Source organism: Columba livia, chromosome 1 (assembly GCF_036013475.1).
Source record: "Columba livia isolate bColLiv1 breed racing homer chromosome 1, bColLiv1.pat.W.v2, whole genome shotgun sequence".
NCBI lineage: Eukaryota > Metazoa > Chordata > Aves > Columbiformes > Columbidae > Columba > Columba livia.
In genome coordinates this window covers 142,950,207-142,972,520 of record NC_088602.1, presented here as the reverse complement: position 1 = coordinate 142,972,520, position 22,314 = coordinate 142,950,207, and the positions used below count along the sequence as shown (strand labels likewise).

Here is a 22,314-nt window from a genome sequence, read left to right as displayed (position 1 = left end):
CCCTCCAAAAAAAAAAAAAAAAAAAGAAGGAACCCAACCAACCAAAACAAACAAACAAAAAATAAAAATCCAAAATTCTTTTTACATCTCTCATTAAAGCACCAAAAGTTCTTATAGAAAAAAATCTTTCCACCAAAGAGAACAATGAAGTTATTAGGCTTCAGAAATATATAAAATACCATTATAATGTTAAAGAACAATCATACAGTACACAATGCCTGAAACTGAAGCACTTCTTCTTTCTGTTTGTGTTTTTGATGGCTTTGAAAGCATTTTTGAGAAGACAAAATAAGAAGAAAATCTTATTTCCAGACTCTGAATTTCAAGTCAAGTTAGAGGCAGAATCTACAGTAAAAGAAACAGATTTTTAAACAAATATTTATTTTCATTTGTAGCAGAAAAATGTTATTCATTAAGTGCTTATAGATGAAAGCTTGCTTAGTGTATGTATTTATCTTCCCATGACATGTAGTTCTGCAAAATATTTTAGTTTACAGTAAATGCACAACAGCGACAACTTTTGTTACTTTACACACAATGTACATGAAAATGCCACGTGATTTACAAGACTTGCTTCCACTCTCACTCGTCAGCTTCACACTGGTTTTGGTTTAGTCATGTGATTCCTCTTGATACTGGCTGAATTCCCAGCCTAAGTGAAAGGAGAATCAAACATGCAGGGTTTTTTTTGTGGTTGTTTGGGACAATGAATAACCATGAGCTCCCCTGGTTCTAGCAGCTTTATTTCATTCTGATGCATACGTTGGTGGGCTCTCTGTCCATTACCAAATGCATTCAAGCTCCTGCTAAGCAAAACACTGCAAATCTGTAGATGAAAGTGCTCAGCAAATTTCATTCCTTTTGTTCCCACAGCTCTGTGCCCTTAACAACAGCTCTACATGCTCTACAGAGACAGCACCAAGTGACAATGCACATCAGGAAGGCACAATGACTCTTGAGACTCTAATTGTTTATAAACCATCCTCTGGCAGCTACAAGCTGTGAGACAATGTGTTGTGTGCACTTTGTCATGGTCAGTCACATCTGCCAAAAGATAGATACTAGAGCATGGGTGTCCATTCTATCTCCCATGCCCCACAGGGTGTCTTCAAGACAAGGGATGGCTGCGATCCTACCACTGAGCCTGAACAAGTGAGGAATATTCCCGTATGCCTACCCAACTCACGTGCATCACCACAAAGACCAGCTACAGCTATAATGTAGCCCTTTATCTTGCCTTGAGAAAGTCTGAAAATGCTGCAGTTCAGATAGCATATAAAATGTAACAGAGATCCTTGCATATAGAGTTTTTAAGGATTCAAAAGAACCCTCCTTTTTGCTCCCCGTCTCTTCTTTGAGTGTCTCTCCCTCTCGGTCCAGGTTCAGAATCACATCACACAGTAAACAGGTATTATGGAGATAAGCAAATATGTTACCTCTCTCTAAGGACTCACACTTCTGTGTGCTGTGACCTAGAGGAGGTAAAGCTGCCTTTCTGACTTCGGTTAAACTGACAGAAGCTGGCAGCCCGGATCCTTTCGCCTTTAGTCCCACTTTTGTGTTTCCCCTTGTCACGTGCGATAAAGCTTTCAATCAGCTTCAGTTTTTCATGCTCTTCCTTTAGGAAGAAGTCAACAAGTACACTCTTCTCCTTTTTGATCTGTTCACTGATGTCCTTGGGGATGTCAGGAATCATCCAGTCAACCAGAACACTGAGGAACATCACCAAGTTCTGCAAACACAGCAACAGACAGGAAACAAGTACAAAAAATCCAAAACACTTACACTAGAGCAAAACTAAACTTTTGTTATAGCTGTGAGGCAGGTATCAAACACATTTTGCTGACAGCATGTAGTATTAAGCAGCTGAATAAGGTCTTAGTTCAAGAAAGAGCTCACACTTGTGCACAGCTCAGCCCCAGTGGAGCAGCTGAATTAAACACATGCTTCAATTAGGTTTGAAATGGGAAAGGACTTGGATTCATCAGGTGATTCACAGTCTAAGTAGCTAAAACAACCTTATTCTTTACAGGTGTCTAAAGGTTCTCAGTTTTCAACATAAAATTCATTAAGATTGAATCCAGAATTTGTTACTATAAGTGCAATGTCAGTGAAAACATCCTCCAACACAGTCATACTCATGTGTTTCCAATGTGGCCTGAGTAGACAGCAGACAACTTTCATGGTCAGCCTGTCCTGAAATCCTTCAGTCTGCTGACAAGCAGGATTTTTTACACTACTGCAGCATGCAAGCCACAACCCTGATCCTCAGGTGTCAAGGTCATTACAGGTGATACTCATAACACAGAGGCAGGAAGCAGATTGGGCAAAAAGTTTTACTTGTTTGTGAAATTAATAGATAATTTATTCTTTGGAGTTTATATTATCATGATAATGCTTTGAAAACTGCTGTGTTGTGCAATGCCTCCAAATGTGTGAGCACATTTACTGAGAAGACTACTAGCATGAAGCCTCTGTTCTATCTGACACAATGGAGCTAATTATCCAGGGAATGTACTCTGGCAGAACAATGTGCAGGCTAGTTGAAGCTCAGCATAACTAGTTGATTTCAAATGTTTTGCAGACAGTGGTGGAAAATTACTGAAGACAGAGCGAAGAAGCAGAAGAGGGCAATATAAACCACACAAGACTCACAGTCATACTTAGGAATATTTGGCAGGTGAGGAGAAAAGACAGGTAGGTTTCAATACAATGGTTGGGCCTGATTTGACTGTGGAAGGATTCTAGATTATGGAGGAAGGCAGAAGGCTTCTGCCATTCAGAAGGCAGGCCATGATAGTAAATCACTTGTCAACAAAATCTTGACACAGGGGAGAATTTACTCCGTTAACTTGTAGAAAGTAGCAGAAGACCTTGGAGGATTTATTACTTCTGTTTATTTCTTGTTTTGGGTAAAGAACAGGATTTAACAAGCCTACATAATATTTATATGCTTTTTACAAGTGGTGTCTCTGAGAGTATAAAAGCTGACAAAGTCAACTTAACTGAAACGTTCAAGATCCTGGGGTATTTGGGGGATCACTGCTAGTGTCAGGGGCTAATGCAGGCTGTGAGGCTTCCCTTCCATGAAGGAAAAGGTCTGCTGAGGAAGTGCTCCAAAAGGAGAACCTGTGCTGCAGCCCATTGGCATCTCACAGGTTGGGTGCAAGTACATCAGGCTGGGTATTTGCAAACAGAAAACCTCTATTTGACATGAATTTCTTTGGCACATGCATTTCTATCCATTTATCTCTGTGGCTGAAACTGCAGTAACTCAACAGACTTACCTGAAATAGAATAACAAAAGCCAAGCGAGCAGATAAGACTGCCCAGTACTGTTTAGAAAACTCGTACTGATTTGGGGACCAAGGCGGTTCTCTGTAGTCTTTGAACCTGTCGATAGAGACAGCTCAATTGTTACACAGTTCCATCAGTCCCCTCCTGCACAAATTACTTTAGTTAACATGATTTTCCAGTTATAAAACCTAAAGAATCAAGTCCTCCAGATGTTCCTACTTCAACCCTTGTTATGAAATACAACTCCAGAATTAGAATTGAACTATGTCCACTGAATTTAGCAAGCTTAGAAGGATTTTCACAGTTGTAACCAAAATCAGAACATTGTTCTAATGCTGGAAATTTCCAGTTTTTCCTGGATTTGCAATTGTCCTATTTTTTTTTTTTGTCTTCCTTTTAAATTCTAAATTGACATAAGGAAATAACAACAGAAGTCTTCATTCATCTCATTTAAATCTTGATTAATTTAGGTAATACTTCAGGCCATATAAAATCTGTCTTTCCATTAACGACAGGGGGAGCCATGGGAAAGGCACTCCCTAAATTAACTGTATAGCCTTAGACAGGACAAAACAGAGCTACAGTGGTTTGGCTTGAAGTCTGATGTTTTTAGTATTATCATAAATCATTTGGAAGTAAACAACAGGCTAATAAAAGTCACAGATGCTCCTAAATTAGAAAGTTGTGGAAATAGCAGGAAACACAGAAAGCAATAAGAAATACAGACAGGAAACACAATAAGAATTATCTGGGGAAATGAAAAACAATTAAAAATAAAACAATTGAAGGACCTTTAAAAGCATAGAGTTTGAAAGAAAGTGCAATGAAAATAGCCCAGATTTTACAGGGGCCAGCAAGTCAGCACAAGTTTGAAATATGGCAGCAGACACTATGACTTGTGGATGTATAAACAAAAGGCATGATGGTGCTGGGGGGTATTAGTCTTTCTCTGAACAGCTCAGGTAAAGCCACACCTGTAATGCTGCTGCATTCAGCCATTCAGTTGTAGGGATTTCAGAGGAGGGGAAAAAACAAAACAAAACAAAAAAAACCCCACCACAACAAAGAAAGGATAGCAACAAATTGAAGGCAGTTTTAGCAAAATAATGCAGGCGCTGAGGAGACTGACTCACCAGAAAAGATTAAAGAAGAGCACATGTATTGCCTCACTTTGGTAAGTAACAGCCACAGTTGGACATGATAACCATGCACAAATTGTGCCCTTAGGACTGAAAGGGATAATTTAGTACTGTTCACAGTGTTTGACTAGGAGTAATGGGATGGAATTAAGAAAGAGAAAATCTGTTTTGAATACCACAAAACCCTTCCTGACAGCAAGATTCATTAAACTGTGGAAAACCCTCCATTGGAGATAATGGCAAAGATTCATAAAATCTGTCAGCTTCAGTTTGCAGGTGCGCTTACCAAAATTACCTTCAGGTTCTATCCACATGGTTTTGCACGTTAAATTACACATTTACAATCCCACACAACCCTACATCCCACCCCTTCCCCTCTTCCTCCCCTCCACAAAGTTCAGTCTGAAATGCTAGATGTAATTTTGTGCTGCAACCTACTCGAGTTAAAGGACACAAGGTACAACTCAGGATGGGGAGAGGGAGGAGAGAGAGGAGGGGGAAACAACTTTAAATTGGGGTCTGTATTAATTTATGGAAGCACTATCTTGGCTGTGTTAGACCCTGGATTATTTGTTTTGTGCAGTGATGTGTGCAGAGCAACAGAGCTCTTTGTCCTGTCTTACATGGGACTCCCCTTTGATCCTATACTGTCCCTGCACTGTGAGTTTCCCTCTCTGGTACCTTCTGTACAATGTGGACTCTCACACGTTGCTCAAGTCTGTGTACGTGGGCTTCAATAAGGCCCAGAGTCAGTTCCCTTGAATTTAATCTGCTTGAACATCAAAGCAAAGGAAAACCACCGCATTAGTTGTGGATTTTGCCTGGCACTACAAATCAGTTTCAGTCTTGATATGGAGCCCATGTTCACCTGCAAGGGTTACCAGATGTGGTGGGGTTTCTATTTATTGTACTCTGAGCTTCACAAGTTGTGTAAGTGTTGCAGCAGATCAGACCCCATGGAAATTTTACCTGGCTCAGCTGGAAATCACACTGCTTATGATGTCTGAATCTACATTCAACAGAGCACTAGCAAATGATTTATGGTGAAGGGAGGTATTGTCTGAGTTACAGACAAGGTAGCTGGGTTTCCTCCCCACCTCCCTTTTTAATTATTCTATGGCATATGGGACATCAAAGTACAATAACCTGGTCATTTTCTGACAACTATATTTTACAGGTAGTTTCTTTTTTTAAAAAGACCATGTTTTCCCTGGCATCTTCAATTCTTCATTCTTAAAATACTTTATTAAGCAGATATGCTAGGAACAGTAAGCGACTTGTGGTGCAAAGACTATTGAGTTTCAAAAGCATTAAACAACTCTAATTCCACTGAAAAAGGACAAGACTATGAAGTAGCCAATATGGTTTAAGAATAGTGTACATGAAAGTTCTGAAGGAAAAAAGAAAAATGTACACTGGAAGTAGAGAAATGTTGGGGAAATGAGGATGGATGGAGAGGACTAGGCAAGACTTAGACAAAACTGAACCAAAGCCAGATTTAAAAGAAATATGCTAATATATTTCTTGAGTATATTGCATGGGGAAAAAGAAAGACTGGCAGAAAAAAAATAAAAATGTAACTGTAAATGGAACTATGAATCAGTCTAAATAAACAGATCTGTTTAATTTTCATTTTCAGCTGGTCTTTGAAAAGAAATTGAAGGAAACATGATGGAATCACAAGGAAGTATTGCTTCAACGATGCAGGAGTATATAGGAACTGTTCAGGGAAAAACATTAGAATCCACCAGTTACCATTGGGGGTAGATGAGATGAATCCCAGGGCATTAAGAAAATTAATTCATTCAAAGACACTTTATAAATTTGCTGAATATTGGACCAGATTCTTGTTAAGAGAAAAGTCCCTTTAATGACTTTCTTTCTCCTTTTCCATGTGATCAGCATGCTTTCACATACTCCATTATCATACCAGATTATAAAGATTAAAAGGGCTAAACCAATAAAAATGTCACTTAACATAGTAAAGTTTGCTTTTATTTTGCCTTCAGCTACAAAAATATTTTGCTCTGAAAAAAAAAATCATTACAACTAATGCTCTGCATCAGACTGGTGTTACAGCAATGTTTATTTGAAAATAATGTTGAACAGTTCACAGAATTGTACAAAATGCTGCTCAAAATATTCAAAGAATGTATTCTGGAGGTTCAGTGGGAGAGTTGTTTCTGGCTTGTTATGGTTATTTTTAAGATACCTTAATCTCTGGCAATGCCCATAAGGAGCAAAATGCAGGCTTATTGTAACCACATTTATCTCCAGAGGTCACAGAAATCTAAGAATAAGGGAGGTCAGCTTGTTCCCAACATATTTTCCAGAAACAGAAAAGCAGATTTTATTTTCAGCATAAGGGACAAGGTTTGTTGTCTGTCTCTTGGGACACAAGCTAGATACCCCACATTTTATCACAGTGGTAGTTCTGTCCAAAACTGAGATTTTGATAAGATTCAAATGAGACGAGTGATAATGAGAAACAGTGAATAGGGATGATGGCATATTTTCCTAATTGTTTCCTGCTGATGAAATAGAAATGCTCTCATAGTTGCTTTTCATTCAGACTAGTATGTGATCAAACATTTAGTATATCCTTCTTGTTTGCAATCAATTTTTTTATTCTCAGTGGCATAGATATTATGAGGCAGGGACCACTTTTATATCTAGTGTGGATTATTCCCTTATCCTTGTATTTTGCTGCTTTTCAGTCCATGTTAATCTGAGGACTGCATTTCATCACTGTTGTTAATGTACACATTTCCAAATACCCAGGCAGATTTACACCATAAATAGAGGCCAGTGACTGACGCCAGGTAAATAGTAGAAAAACGAAAGCAACAAAGTCACAGTGAAGTAGGAGATCCATATGGATCAAGATGCTTGTTGAATGAAAACACAGGCTAATTTAAGGATACAAATTAAAAAGTGCTGGAAACTGAGAGTAGAAAAGCATTTTACAGACTTACAAGTCTATCAGAAAGTATAGAGGTGCTGCATACTCTCACATGTAAGGTTATACTGAAAAATATCTCCTAGCAGCAAATAGGGAATAGCAGAGCTCACATGGAACAACATTTGGAGAAAAGCAACAGGCCCCAGGTTTAAGGTTCTTTACCCTGTCTGCCAGAAGCAAAGCAGCAGGTACAGTACAGCATGCAGCTTTTAGCACTGGAAAGCTATTTTTTTTCCTTTCTGTCTGCCCTCAGGTCCCATCTGACCGCCTCCTCAGAGGCAGCACAGATGTCCTTGACAAAGTTCCTGGCATTGGGAGGTGGCTGTGCTGCCTGAAGTAAATGCTCACTCTTCACCTCTTTAAAAGTTGGGAGCCTCACCTATGCACTCATATAATCTCCTCCCCTGTTGTCAAGGAAGTAAGGCTGGTATGTCTCAAGGGCAATCCCAAGAGCAGTGCCTGAGATAGAGGGACAGATTTACCTCTGCATTTAATCTGCTTCCAGTGAAGGAACCAAGAAAAAAGAAAAAACAAAACAAAACAAAAACAAAAACAAAACACGAAACAAAAAAACAAACATGATTTTGTGGGAGATCGGTCCATAGCCTACATTTTAAAATGTGCAGTCTTTTAGAAGCGAGGGGAAGTTTTTGGCTACTTCAGGACCACAGCTACAATATGATCCCTTAAATAATCAGTGAAAAGAAGGGAACTGTTCTGAAGGCCAATTTGGAGCACCTAAGTTAGAAACATAATTACAAAGTTAATTTCCTTTTAAGTAGCTGCTTGTTTCTAGATGCATTTAATTTTAGAAGGGAACTAATTGAATTTTGTGGGTTTGATTTTTTTTTTTAAATCAAATTGTTTACTTATTTGCAATATTTTCCCTCCCTAACATGAAGAGGAAGGTTTTGGTAGGACAAAAAATCGTGTCCTAACTATCTTAGTTATAATGTTTCCATGTCACACTGTGAGCTGCTTTTACAAGTTTATAGAAGACTCCAACAGTCATAACTTACAGTAACCCTCTAAGAATTTCCAGCTGCTCTAGCTATCTCTGTTTTCTCTGTCAGTATAATTTCTTTAAGAAACTCTGAATGTCAGACAAGTAAAAACATAGGGATTGCTGGAACTAATAATGAAGAAATTTATTTGTGTATTGAATACCGATTTGTCAAGGACAATTAATTCAACTGAATGAGAGGAAATAAAAAAGAATTCTGAAGCACTAATTGGAAAACACTATTTGATAGCTACGATAACTAGCAGTGTTTTCTGCCAGTATTTCAGTATTAAATAAAAGAGGCCAATCTGATGATATGTGAAAATCACCTATAAGATTTGTCTTACTCTGTTCTGCTTGGTAACTGATTTTCTGCCTTTGCTTTGACACTGATACTGACAGAATTTGGCTATAGATTTCAATAAACCCATTTTTGGCACCTTAGCCAAAATTTTATCTTGGACTAAAACTGCACAAAGAAAGCAGGAGACCAAAGATGTGAGTTAGAGACAGGAGACTGGGAAAGACAAAGGTGAAACCAGGGCAGGTTCAAATAGCAGTTATTCGAAGAATCAGCTTCAAAACCTTTAGCACCCATCAGAAAAAGACAGCAGACGTACACAAATATGTCGTGCAACAAAACAAGGGAGGCCAATTAGAGACCTGTGTATAGTAAAATATAAATGAAGAATCTCCTTCCAAAGAAAATGGACAAACAAGATTTGTGATGATTTCTTGTCATTGTACAGGCTAAGTACAGTGTGATTTCAAGTGAGTCCAAAAGGAAGGTGAGACAGGCTGTCAAATATAACATTGATCCTAGGGACTCAGTTTTGAACAGCCTTGGGTTGTACTGCCTTAAAACAGCTCCTTGAATTTCTGCATGTTTTTATAAAAGGTAGAGGTTAATTTGAGAGCCCTGGAGCCATGTTAGTGATTTCTCATGCAGACTGGAACTAGCCCATCAGTATCTGCACTGTGGGAGAAGTGGACTAGACATTTCTGACATATTTTAAAGGAAGTTGAGCCTTGTTTCCCCAGTCTGAAAAGATTAAGCCGAAATTCACGTGCAGATGGGGAACAACATAGGTTTTGAAGATGGGCAGAATATACTGAAAACTAAAATCTCATTAAGTAAACACAGAACTTAATAAAGAGAAATAAAGCCTGATTCTATGTAGTGAGGTCCATTTTAAAAACATATTGTTTTTAATGAAAGTTATGCCTTTTAATACAGAAAGATTTTTTATATTTTAGTAAGTCTGCCTAAATTGTTTATTTTGCCTCTTAATGCATCAGAAAAACACTTCTAAGAATCTTCTAACATAGTAAGAATACTGTTAAATGCTCTACTGTTAAAACCACCTTCCTAAAGACACAAATATTATCAGCTCTCACTTGGAAAAAATCTGTCTCGCAGGAGACCCCCAAAAATTACTTTGCCTATGCAAACTGTCGTTAGAAGTACTTTACCTGCAGAATAAAATGTCTTGTGCGAACAGGGAGTTTTCTGGCTGTGTTCCAGCCTTGAGATGACTGACATTGAAATATGAGAGCGTGTGATTGATGAAGCCATGCATGGTTCCATTTTGACTGTATGCATATTGATACATAAGGCGTGGAATGAAATCAGATGTGACAGCAATTACAAATGCCTGAGAGACAAATAAAACAATCATACAATCAAAAAACAACTAAAAACCAAACCAAAATGAAACCAAACCAAACCAAAAAAACAACAACAATCAGAGTCATGAATCTATGTGTTTCAGATTAAGTTAATTCAGGGGGTAGTTTTCACTTTCAAGTAAGTTTAGAGTGGTCATGAAGTGAGAGTTAAATGGCTGTTGCTGGTACAAAATGTACACTTATATAAACGCACAGTAACCTGCTCTGTCTCTCCAGGGGAAGGCTGTCATTAGGGAAGTGGAATATTTCTTAAAGCAAAGAGTAGAAAAGCAATTAATGTACCATACATTTCCCCAACTCTCTTCATCCCTGGAGCCACTAGGACATTTATCACTAGTTTTAAAAGAACTACAAAAAGACATAATAGCTAGCTGGTATAATTGGGAGCATAATTTGGTGTAGTTACATAGTATTATCTGAGATAAACCAGTTGAGCTTAAAGTAGTTGTCCTCCATTTCCCCCTTTGCATTAGGATTTACACATCTGACATCGGTGGATCTCATGCTGGAATAAAACTCCTGGAATTGCTAAATGAATCAGACACAGCATTATCTATGTAATACCGGTAGGAATTCATTAGACTAATTTAGAACTACATTTTGCTAAATAGTTCTTCTGCATCAATGTTATTCAGATGGTGAAGCAGAACTGGGCATTTAGTTTTCTTAAAAATTGAGTATGCACATATTTACATTTCTGTCAATAAAAACTAGCTTACTGATTTTTGATGGAATCCACAAGAAATAAAAATGTTCAGCATCTGTTTGATGTAGAAAATAATAAAAGACCATAAGCCTGCAAACTGTATTCAGACAAAACTGAGAGGCTGCAGAGTTTTGCTCATCTACCACAGATCAGTGTTCAGAAAGCCTGAAATCTATACCTGACAACAAAATTACATGTGCAAGGCTGCACAGATTTCCTGCCTTAAATCCTGGAAACTGCTGAGCTAAAAGTGAACAATGCTCCACCCAAGTCAAACAAAACTGCTTCTTCGGAGGCATTATAGTTCTCCCGGTTGTAATGATAGCTTACACACTGCTACAGAGTGCTGTTGTGCTGGAAGCTATTGTACTAGATAAATGACACAACACTTCTCCACAAGTTTCCCCTTCAGTACTGGCAATCAACTGCCTTTCTAAAGAGCTTTGATATCTGTGGGTCAAAACCCCACTAGATAATATTATGATTAAACTCCTAGGGCATGAGTCTTTTTTATCTTAAAGCATGTACAATAAAATTTTACTTTAGAAATACATGTAGAACAATAAACATATCTGTATACCAGACACACATTATGTTAATGTCATCATTCTTTTTCTATTAAATAATGTATTTTTCCATTAAGATTTTGTAGCTTGTGGAGTATGTAAGCCAACTCAAAAAAAACCCCTACTCTTACAGAAAGACTCACTCTGGCGGGGGGGGTGAAATGTTTAGGGATATAATGATACGTGTATATGCTAAAACAAATGTTACTCTTTTTTCATCTAGCTAAGGACTTTCTGCTCCTAGAATCTAGGATGTTATGTTACATCCTTTTTATTCATATCAACAGTTATACTAGCAAAGTAACAGAAAAAAGCATGAGTATGAATGAGAATTAATCAATGAATCAATTATCTGGAGTGTTGCCTGCTTACATTCCCTTCATTAGTTGTTCTTATATGAATTAGTCTTCCTGTCCTACATAACACAAGGATAAGGGAGAATGAGATGAGTGAATGGTCATCTCTGTTGTAATTAAACCATGTTTTACACTTCCACAAGAATGAACTGGATAATTTAGATTTTATTTTATTATATTTCATAACAAATGGAAAAATCAGACATCACTTTTAAATTATGGTAGAGGGACAATATAATCTCCCAAGATCATGGTTAGAAACTGGTGTAGCCAAATACTTACATTAATGATAACGGAAAGCTTTCCAATACCACTCAAAATGTTATACCAAATTCCTGTAAGTTAAAAAAAAAAATTATTTATGGATATACTGTGATTTTTCTTCTTCCATATTGAATTTTTAATGTTATCTTTACTGTAATGTTTTTTCATTACTTACCTATATCTTTTTCTCTTACTGTGTCTGGCCTCCTTAGTTCAGTAACAAACTTTTTGGCATCAAGCCGGACTTCTATGATGTTGTTCAGAAGGGCAAAGAGAGGTGCCAGAGGGAAGGAGGCAACAAAGAGTGTGACAAAACCAAACTGGATAACTGGAAGAGAAATACACAGTGTTTTGTGGTATCTTCTGAAAAGAACCAGTAAATGAAGCTGACAGCAAATAGTTGATGAGCTTTGTGGGTTACAAAACCCATAAAACTCCACAATTTAGTCCAAATTATAAATATCACAAAGTAAGGTTGTGAAAGAGAGAAAGGTTTGGCACTATGCTTAATGAATATTTCTAATAATGCTTCCAGTCTCCAGCAGAACAGCACAAGCCATAGTAAACAATAAATTCAATAAAGGACAAGAGTTTTGGAGTGTATTCTTCTGCTTTTGTACATAATTAGCAGATTAAGAATGTGCTCTTCTTCTCTGACCTTTTACCTCTAAGGAAAATGATACACAAGTAATCAGGAGGAGAAATTCTACAAGTCATCACTGTTTCTTCCCAGCTTCTTTTGAAAAACTTTTATCTGTCAAGAACACAAACAGAATAAGTATCTTTGTGGATGCATGAGCAACTCTTATGGTCTGTCATTTTCATCCCTCCTTACATCACTAATATCCTCCAAAGTAAAAAATCCTCCTCTTAAGCCCTAGTAATTTTTTTTGTTTGTTGTTTTTTTATTGTTTTGTTTTGTTTTTTTGTTTGTTTTTGTTGTTGTTGTTGTTGTTGTTTTGTTTTTCATTTTTGTTTTCTTTTGTTTTCTTTCCACTGGGTTTGCAATTTGGGTAAAGTAGTTTGGGAGAAAGAAAATAACTGGTCCACTGGTCCTAAAGAACAAGCAGTATTGCAAAGCAGAGCAGACCTCCTGAGTTCTCCATATTTCTTCCACAGGGGTAAAAACTGACCAACTAACCAAAGAAAACCCTCTCACTTTGCAGTGTGTGGCACATTTTATATCATCCTGTGCACAGTACTAGACTACTACACCCATAGTATAATGATATAAACAAAAAGAACACATCATTTTCTGAGCGAATTATGCCTGTTTTCCAGGGTATAGGATGACATGTCTCCATTCAAACAAATTATCTTCTAAGCAGCTAAGGAAACAATGTCACCCTGCAAAGCATAATGCTGGAACATCTGTGTTTTTTTCTGACAACTCTCAGTGCTCTACAGAGGTTTTGAATAATGTAGTAGAAAACCATGCCCCTCCAAATCAGCTTCTTCAGTTTTTCAGTGGGCTGAGTACAGAGCATCCCTAAGTTCCCCTTCTTTCAGTGGCGTATTAGGGCACACACAAACTACCTCGTCTGGGTGAATCTCATTTGGGTATAGTGCTGAGGAATCAAGTTGCCTAAAAGGCTGTATCTTCCATGGAAAGTAGGAGGCATCAGTAGCGAATGTTACTCATGAGACTAGATAATTTCCTCGTAAAAATGCTACATTATTTAAAAGTGATACTTCAGGGAAGTGAGAGGGGTTTATTACTCCAGAAAACTAATGAGTAGAAGAAAAAGAAAAACTGACAAGCATGTTGCCCAATTACAAAGGCAGTAATCCCAACAGGATTAAACTAATAAATCTAACTGTGATTTGCACTTCAGAATTAAATAAATCGTATTATAGAAAAAAAGATTGGTGTGTATGAGGCATTATTTATTGTGGATTCTTTTTCAGCAAATCCCTGTATAAGTTCTCTCTTCACTATGGGAGAAATCTATTGTACTTTTTGTGAAAATCAGGGTTTTACACAGCCCAACTCTTTACTTTAAAATCTTTTCCTTAGGCACTGTTTTCACAGCCTACAACTAACTGATAAAACAGCTTTCTCCAGGATTTTCTCTTGCATACATATTTTCTTGTGTGCAGATTGCAACTTTTCTGACTGACATACCTGCTTTTCTCTTCTCAGTGACAATATATTTGCACAGTAAAGCATTACTTCTTTATTATATACACAGCCTTTGATTTTCCTTCTCATTGTTTTGCTTTCAAAGAGCATATCCAAACATACACTAAGATGGAGCTTTTTCAAGGCATACAAACATCCTATCCTTGAAATCATACTTTCCTGAATATTTAATGTTCAGAGTCAGGAAAAGGAATTAACAAGGAAATAAAAACAGATGTTAGAATAATGTCCCAAAAACCTGTGAAATTCTTAGAAATACACATAACGCCAAAATATGCCTTATTTGGTTTTAAGTGAATTTAGTAGGAATAGAGCTGGAAAAAGAAAAAAAAAATATTTGCAATGTTTTAAGTATAAACCACACACACATTTGCTTTGATGTTGTTTGCAGCTCCTTTTATTCATTGCTGAGGAAAATGCAGTTTAATGCTTTTTTCATGTTCATGAAAGAATTTTCCAGGTATTCAAATGACTTTTGGTCTATTGTGTAAATATGTCTTTATATGAAGTGCCAAAAGTGTTTGTGTGGCCATCTTGAAATCTCTTCAATCTTCTAGTCTCTTTTTTATGAAAGTGTGAATGATGCAAAAAACAAGTAAAATAAAAAAAAAGGAAAAATAGAATCAAGGACACCATAATTTAGATGGTCTTCTGTAATAAATTCACAAACAGTCATTCAAAACAAGTGGTCTGTGAATAGCCTGGGCAATTTAAAGGCACTTGTTTTGTTCGGCCAGTATTTGTAGAAAAAAATATGTTTAAAAAGCTCTATGGATTAAAAAGAGAAGAATCCCCGATGTATGTACAGTTTGGGTCCCGGAATCAATCTAGTCACAGCAACCTGGAGTTCTGCAGATGCCTCTCAAGTCACAGTGGAGACATTTACAGCACTTTCAGGACATTCACAGAGACTCATCCATCAAGGACAGCTGATGCTGAGGCATCTTATATTTGGTGGGAGTACTTGATGGCAAATCTGGAATACCCTTTTTACATTCATGCTTGTGCCACCAGGTCAGTGACAAAACACTCTATTTCTGATGAGAGAAAAACCCAAACCTCATAATGTTGGTGCCCAGGACAAGTCACCTTTGCTGTCTGACTTAAACAGGAAAGAAGCAAAGGACTTGGAGGCAGTCCATGAAATTCTCAACACCTGATGCCACATCTGTATCTCATTCAGGCTTAGGCTGGCTGAGCCCTGAGACAAAAACTATAATAGACATATAGCATGAAGTCTCTCAGTCCACAGTGCTTCTCAGAAATCCACTTTTCGCAGAAAATGTTCCTGTGTACCCAGGGCCTGAACAGAACCCAACTCAGGTTCTACCAGATTTGCACACTGTGTAGTGTAAGTAACCCTACTATCTTTTACGCCAAAGCCTAACCTAAGAGAAGGTAATTTTTTATGGTTCTGTTGCTTATTTTCCTTCTTCTGTATCAATAATATCTGCCATAGGATGATGTGTTACTGGAGGTAAACAATGGAAGCATCACTCCTGTGCTAAGAAGGTTTCCAAGTCCTAAAATGAAACTTTTTAAAATATAGCCAAGTCTGTCTGAGAAACTAAGGAAAAGGTGTCATTTACTATTTTTTGGTAATAAATCTATGAAACAAGTCTACACACAACAGGCTATGTCAGCATTTTCAAATCCATCTTCATTATAGAGATTATAGAGAAATGTAGGTTTCTCTTCAATGATTCCTCTATTTTTTTTTCTCTTTTACTGCCTCACAAAATTCCTTTTTGATGTTTTTCCTGCTTTAGGCAAAGTTCTTCCAAAAATCTAAGATTAATCCTTACAGTAGTTGGTAGCTACGGAATTGGATCTGATCCTTTTCCATCTTAAAATTCAAAAGGGAGTTTTGCCATTTATTTTTAATAGAAGTTGAATGATGAAACCGTTTATTATTATTTCTCTTTGAGAAAAAAATGTTTTCAATTAGTTGCCACATGAACCTTGGACTCTTAAAGGGGCTAGACTGGAGAAGGGAAGACCAAATTAAATAAGAATCTGAAAGTAATTGCTGATGTCAGTTTCTTCTTAAGAAAATAGTAGTGGTGCAAATTTCATACATTCTCATGCATCATTTAGCTGGCTTTGGAGCCAATTTCATAAAGTTTGTTTCATTAGCAATATTTATTGTTACTCTAAACATCAACTTCTTGCCAACTCCTATCACTGCAGGCTAGTTACACATGTTGCAAACTTGCTACCAGCTGTTTAAGGAAATTTTTATACATGCTGCCTACTTTGGGAACGCATGTGGTCTCATCTATTGGGCTGGGTCAAAAGTCATTGTGCAGTTTTAGAAACAGGAAGAACGCATGACAGATTTGACACATGTTAAAAATGACAATTTATGTTTCAGGATTCCTTGAGCAGAATTTTCTGATCACTAAGGAACATTAAGAGTGTGTCTGCTGAAGAGTGTCTTCTAAAAAATACAAATATATATCGGTTAATAATATCAAAACAAACAGACATCAGAAATTTCACTGGTGCAAATCAAAACTATGTGCATACATGGTATTGACTGACAAGGCCTATTCAAAAAGGAAGTTCAGCACAGTCTGCTGACAGAAATCAGATTCAGAGTTCAGCTTGCTGAAGAAATGACCCACAAAAGCTTTCCCCAAAGGAAAACTTACAGCCTATTTGCCGTGGTAAAGTGTTGGCCTCTTCCTCGCACACTGCTGGTATCTGTAAAATGCCACTGAAGTCAATGGAAGTCTGCCTGACTTGTAGATTTTTATTTTTTTTTTCCCCAAAGATTTATATATGACTTTTAACTTTAAACTAATAGAATCAGAGAGTAGTTTGAATTGGGACTTCTAAAGGTCGTCTAGTCCAACCACCCCTTGCAATTAGCTGTCTTGAATCACCTCCCTGTCCTCCATGTAACTTAGCAGAACTTCTAGGAGGATCTGTTCCATGATCTTCCCAGACACAGAGGTGAGGCTAACAGGTCAGTAGTTCCTAGGGTCCTCCTTCCTACCCTTTTTAAGAAATGGGTATGATGTTTCCCTTTTTCCAGTCACTAGGGACTTCACCTGACTGCCATGACTTTTCAAATATAATGGAGCGCCTTGGTAACTACATCAGCCACTTCCCTCAGGGCTCTGGGATGCATCTCATCAGGTTCTATAGACTTATGTAGGTTTAGGTTCCACAGGTGGTCGTGAACCTGATCTTCTCTTAGAGTGGGAGGGACTTTGCTCCCACAGCCCCCATCCTGTGGTCCATCCAGTCAAAAGGTGTGGGAAAAGAGCTTGCCAGTGAAGACTGAGGCAAAAATGTTGTTCAGTACCTTAGCCTTCTCTTTGTCCATTGTTACCAGTTTGCCAGTCTTGCTCATCAGAAGGGATACACTTTCTTTCACCTTCCCTTTCTGGCTGACATACCCATAGAAGCCCTTCTTGTTATTCTTTGCATCCCTAGTCAAGTTCAGCTCCAGCTGTGCCTTGGCCTTCCTGACCCCATCTCTGCATGTGTGTTTCCCTCTTCTCCTTTTGTTTGACCAGAAGGTCTCAGCTCAGCCATGCCAGCCTCTTGCTTCCCTTTCCTAATTTCTTACACCTGGGGATCGAGAGCTCTTACACTCTATGGGAAGCATCCTTAAAGATCTGCCAGCTCTGTTCTGGTCCCTTGTCCCTGAGGGTCATTTCTCAGGGGCTCCTGTTGACTAACTCCTTGAGAAGCTGGAAGCTGGTTTTCCTAAAATTCAGGGTCCTGACTTTACCCTTTGCCTGACTCTCATCCCTCAGACTGCAAACTTCAATGCATGACCACTGCAGCCCAGGCTGCCTCCAATCTTGACATCACCAGTTATCTCACTTGCACTGGTGACCATCGGGTCCAGTATTGCATCCCCCCGGTAGGACTGTCTATTACCTGGCTTAGTATGTTATCCTCAATTATTTCCAGGTGTCTCTTGGATTTCCTACAGCTCACTGTGTTAATTTTCAGCAGATGTTGGGGTGGTTGAAGTTCCCCAGCAGGACAAGAGCCTGCAAGTAAGAAGCCTCCTTTAGCTGGAGTAAGAAGGTTTCTTCAATAGGCTCCCCTTGCTTGAGTGACCTGTAGTAGACACCAACAGCAAGGTTCTCTTTGTTGTCTTGATTTCCAATTCTTATCCAAAAGCCTCAAACCTGCTCATGGCTATACTTCAGAGACAGCTATTCATGCTCTATTTTTTAATGTACAAGGCAATGCCTCTGCCACTCCTCCCTCACCTTTCCCTTCTGAATCACCTGTAGCCATCGATAGTTGCACTCCAGTCATGGGATTTGCCCCACCAAGTTTCAGTAACAGTAACTAGGTTGTAGCTTTCTAGCAGCACAGCGTCTTCCAGCTTCTCCTGTTTGTTGCTTATATTGTGTGCATTGGTGTAGAGGCACTTGAGCTGGGCTGTTGAACATGTCAGCTTCTCAGAGCAACCCTCCTAATCTCATTATTTCTACTAATTTATCTAGACTTAAAAAAGGTGAGAGATGCTGGCCAAGGGACAAAGCCTCTCCAAGGCTTCAGGCTTCCTAGTACAAGAAATCAGAACAAAAGGAAATCCCAGCAGCTTTGAAATGGACATTTCAAAACTAAAGTGAGATAGTTATAATAAAAAATGCCTTTATGTGTGGCATATTGTACTATAAAAGACATCCTGACACTGCTTCAAACACTGTCCTTCAGATAAGAGGTTCCTCACCAAGGATAATATGCTTGATAAGGGAATGTAAAGATAATGTATGATTTGATGCTTGGGGAGCGAGCCAGACTCCAGGTTTCCTTCAGAATGGCCACATGTCAATCCTTTTGAAACAAATTAGTAGAAGAAACTCCATACAGGTACAAAAGGCAAGGACTACCTGTTATTAGGGTACAGTCTAGTGAATGGCAGACCTGTAGTCAAGAGTCTCAGCTTGTCCAGGGACTTTCTGTGTAGTATTAAAGATGTCACTCATCCTTACAAACAGAAGCATCCTGGCAAGACAAATCTGAATGTAGTGAATATTCACGCACAGATACGTAATCTGTTCATGCTTGTTTCTTCATGAAACCCCATCATGATCTGAATCAGAGAACTACAGGAAGCCAAGTCTACAGTTTCTTGTTCAACGGCTTCATTCCTGTTTGAGCAGATAGCCACTGATACCAACGGGACCTTCCCTGAGTAAATCAGTGTGAAAATAAAAAATAAGTTCTGAAACAGCAGTCAGATTTCTTTCTTCTCCTTAATATCATACCTCTTTTTACATCACAGTAATTCTGCTTTTTTAAGCAATTCAGGAAAAAAAAAAAAAGCTTCCTCTACACTTGCTGCATTGTTTCCCTTCCCGCCCCCTCTCAAAGTAAATTTACAAAAATAGGTAAATAAGCTGTTTAACCGCGTCTTGTCTCACAATTTCAGCTTGATGCCCTTAAACAACCATCCCAGTTTACAGGTTCAGCGCTGAGCTGCACAAAGTGCTTCCTGTCGGTGTGGGTGGTCTGAGTAACTCCACGGTGAATCTGACAGCTGAGTGCAGTGATATGGACCCAGGGCAATGAGCAGGCTGGGGAGATAGATGCAGCTTGGGTTTCACTTGCTGACTTGAATCCCACAGGGAGGACATAGCTCACTGTGGCACACCACAAGGCTCAGTGAGCTATTCCCTTCACTTGAAAAGCTAATTCTCCTCTTGTAGACAGATGTTTAGATTAGTAATTCACCATTCATTTGCTAGGCATCTATCTAATTATCCCTGAATGTCTGCAGGATGAGGCACTAAACATTTTTTATGATCTAGGCACAAGGGACTAATCTAAAATACAGGCTTAGTGTCCAGTGATTTATAACATCAGTAGCTTAGATCTTGTTGCCGTAAGTTATTCCAACAAGGAAGACCTTTGCATCTAAGTGTTGTCCTTATCAGTGGATCAAGGGTGATCTCTTACACAGATGTCTCAAATCAGGCTGAAAGCATCATCTCAGATGCAATTGAAGTTTGTCACAGGTAGCAGAGAGCGGAAAATAGTTTCCTCCCACACCTGAATTCACGCTTTTCATTAGGTCCAGCTACAATTAAGAGAAAGTACCATATATAATGTTTGGAAAGTGGGATATTCTAGTTCATAACACTCAAGGTTCCATTCTGCCTCTGTATCAGCCAGCCACACTTCCTCATTATCACTCAGAGTACTCAGCAGTCTCTGGCCCTTCATAACTGGGAAGAACTCTGGGTCTTCCTTACCCTGTCCGTGGTTTTCACTGTAATTACCCATTCATGCTGAAACTGGTCACATGCTCTATCTCTCAGAATGAATAAAATCAATTACCACAGATGTGCAAGGACAAGGAATTAAATATTTATAAATAGTTGGTTTTATTCTGTCTGTTTATTACCAACAACTACAGATCCTTGTCCTCAGAGAGAGCTAGCTAATCAGGAAATTTTGGATGTTAAAGTACAGACATTTCTGAGTTATGTTTGAGCATAAAAACATACGAAAATGCAAGAGGAAATGTCTATATTTTTTCACCATTGTTTAATTCAAAAATTGCAAATAATTTTGCTTAAAGTTTCCAGGAGGAAAAGTTATCTTGAGCTGAAATAATGCCTAGAAAAAATAAAACCTAAAGGACACTTTTTCAAGATAGTATCATCATGTGCAGAGGTGATAAGGTAGTACAGGCTGCAATACACAGTCACATCCTAATGTGAGTTGAAACAATTAAGAGGATCATGGCAGGTAAAGGCTTTCTTATATCAAGTTAATGGCATTACAGAGGGCAAGGTTCAGATTCATAAACATATCCATAAGAGAGAACCCCAAATCTGCCATTATAGAAAATAATTCATATATGCATGCATATTTTTGTATTTACATAAATCCATAATTTTATAAAATCCCCTGTATGCATTTATAAATATATTATAAATTATATATATGAATCAGTATAGCTAGTTCTATAGAGAGAGATAAACCATACATGGTATTACCTTTTTTTTTGTCATAAAATACATTCTCTTTCAGAAGTTTTGAGAATAGTTGCTAGTTAAAACAGAAGCTGTCACATGCAATGTTTAACAGAGGTCTGGTTTTAGATAATATGCCCATTGACAAGCTGTGGTTCTCTCCTAAATACTTTTATGACCTAAAGTTTGGGATTTTCTAGATTACTTCTCTCCTTTCCCACACCCATACCAATCCCCCTTTCTCCTTCCCTGCCTCTCCAGGGTCTACTCATGAGGCAGCTACAGGGTTGAGCGGTAGACTGCAATTTTTCATTTGCATCTGGTGTGAAAAGCCTGGCCTTTTACTTACTCCCTAGCATCCCTGTATGCTGCTTCCTCTCAGGTTCATTTCCCTGAGGACAAATGAAGTTGGACTGTGTCCCAGGGCTGCAAGATTGAGTTATTTGGCGATTATTTGCACCTCTGTCCTCCTGGGTTCTGTTGAGTCATAGAGATATTATTTGGAATTTATAACAAACACTCTTTAGAATGAGAAGAAGGCACATATATATTTCACTTTGGAATTCTCTATCAGATGCTTCATATTTGTCCTCAGCTAGTTCATCTATAGCATACTCCTTTATCCGTGTTTGACCTGCTCCTGCTGTAGCAGTGGATGAGTGTTAGTGGATGTATGGAGATGAATGTGATCAAACAACCTCAGTGAAATCTGAAAAGAGGCAACAGAGGATTTCTTAAAAAGCAGAATTATACCAAAAATGCCTAGTTGTTGGGCTTGGTCTCTGTATCTGTCTATATAGGACAGATACTGTACTCAGAATTTCAAGCATAATTTCATAAGTATCAGAGCAACTTGAGACAATGGAGATATATTTTCTCTTGAGCAAAGTGCAATCAAGATGTCAAAAGGATCAGACTTCCAAATTATAACTATTGAGGATGATGGCACAGTGCCAAACGTGTTAAAATGAAAATAAATTATTAATGATATTTCATTTGAACAAGCTCAGTGTTTTAAAGAATCTTTCCTGACTTCCAGATAGCAGAAAGCATTTTAATGCTACATCTCTGATGACATATGGTGGGCACACTGACCTCAGATATTAAATCAGAGAGTCATTTAACAATATGCAAAGGATGGATCAAGTCACTAAGATGTCAGCAATCCACACCTGCAGATAATAGAAAGTGCATATAGTTCCTCTCTGATAAACATTGCATCTTGAGAGG

General features: G+C 38.2%; 1 protein-coding gene across 1 annotated transcript in view; it reads right to left on the bottom strand.

Annotated features, from left to right (window-relative positions):
* Positions 1 to 364: 364 nt before the first annotated feature.
* Positions 365 to 22,314, bottom strand: part of ANO2 (anoctamin 2) — a 190,350-nt gene continuing 168,400 nt past the window's right edge. Inside the window, exons 21-25 of the mRNA XM_013369708.3 lie at positions 12,158 to 12,310; positions 12,001 to 12,053; positions 9,875 to 10,056; positions 3,288 to 3,393; positions 365 to 1,732 (exon numbers count right to left, since the gene is read on the bottom strand). Coding sequence (XP_013225162.2) covers positions 1,451 to 1,732; positions 3,288 to 3,393; positions 9,875 to 10,056; positions 12,001 to 12,053; positions 12,158 to 12,310 — 776 coding nt within the window. The 3' untranslated portion in view covers positions 365 to 1,450. The remainder of the gene's footprint in view (positions 1,733 to 3,287; positions 3,394 to 9,874; positions 10,057 to 12,000; positions 12,054 to 12,157; positions 12,311 to 22,314) is intronic.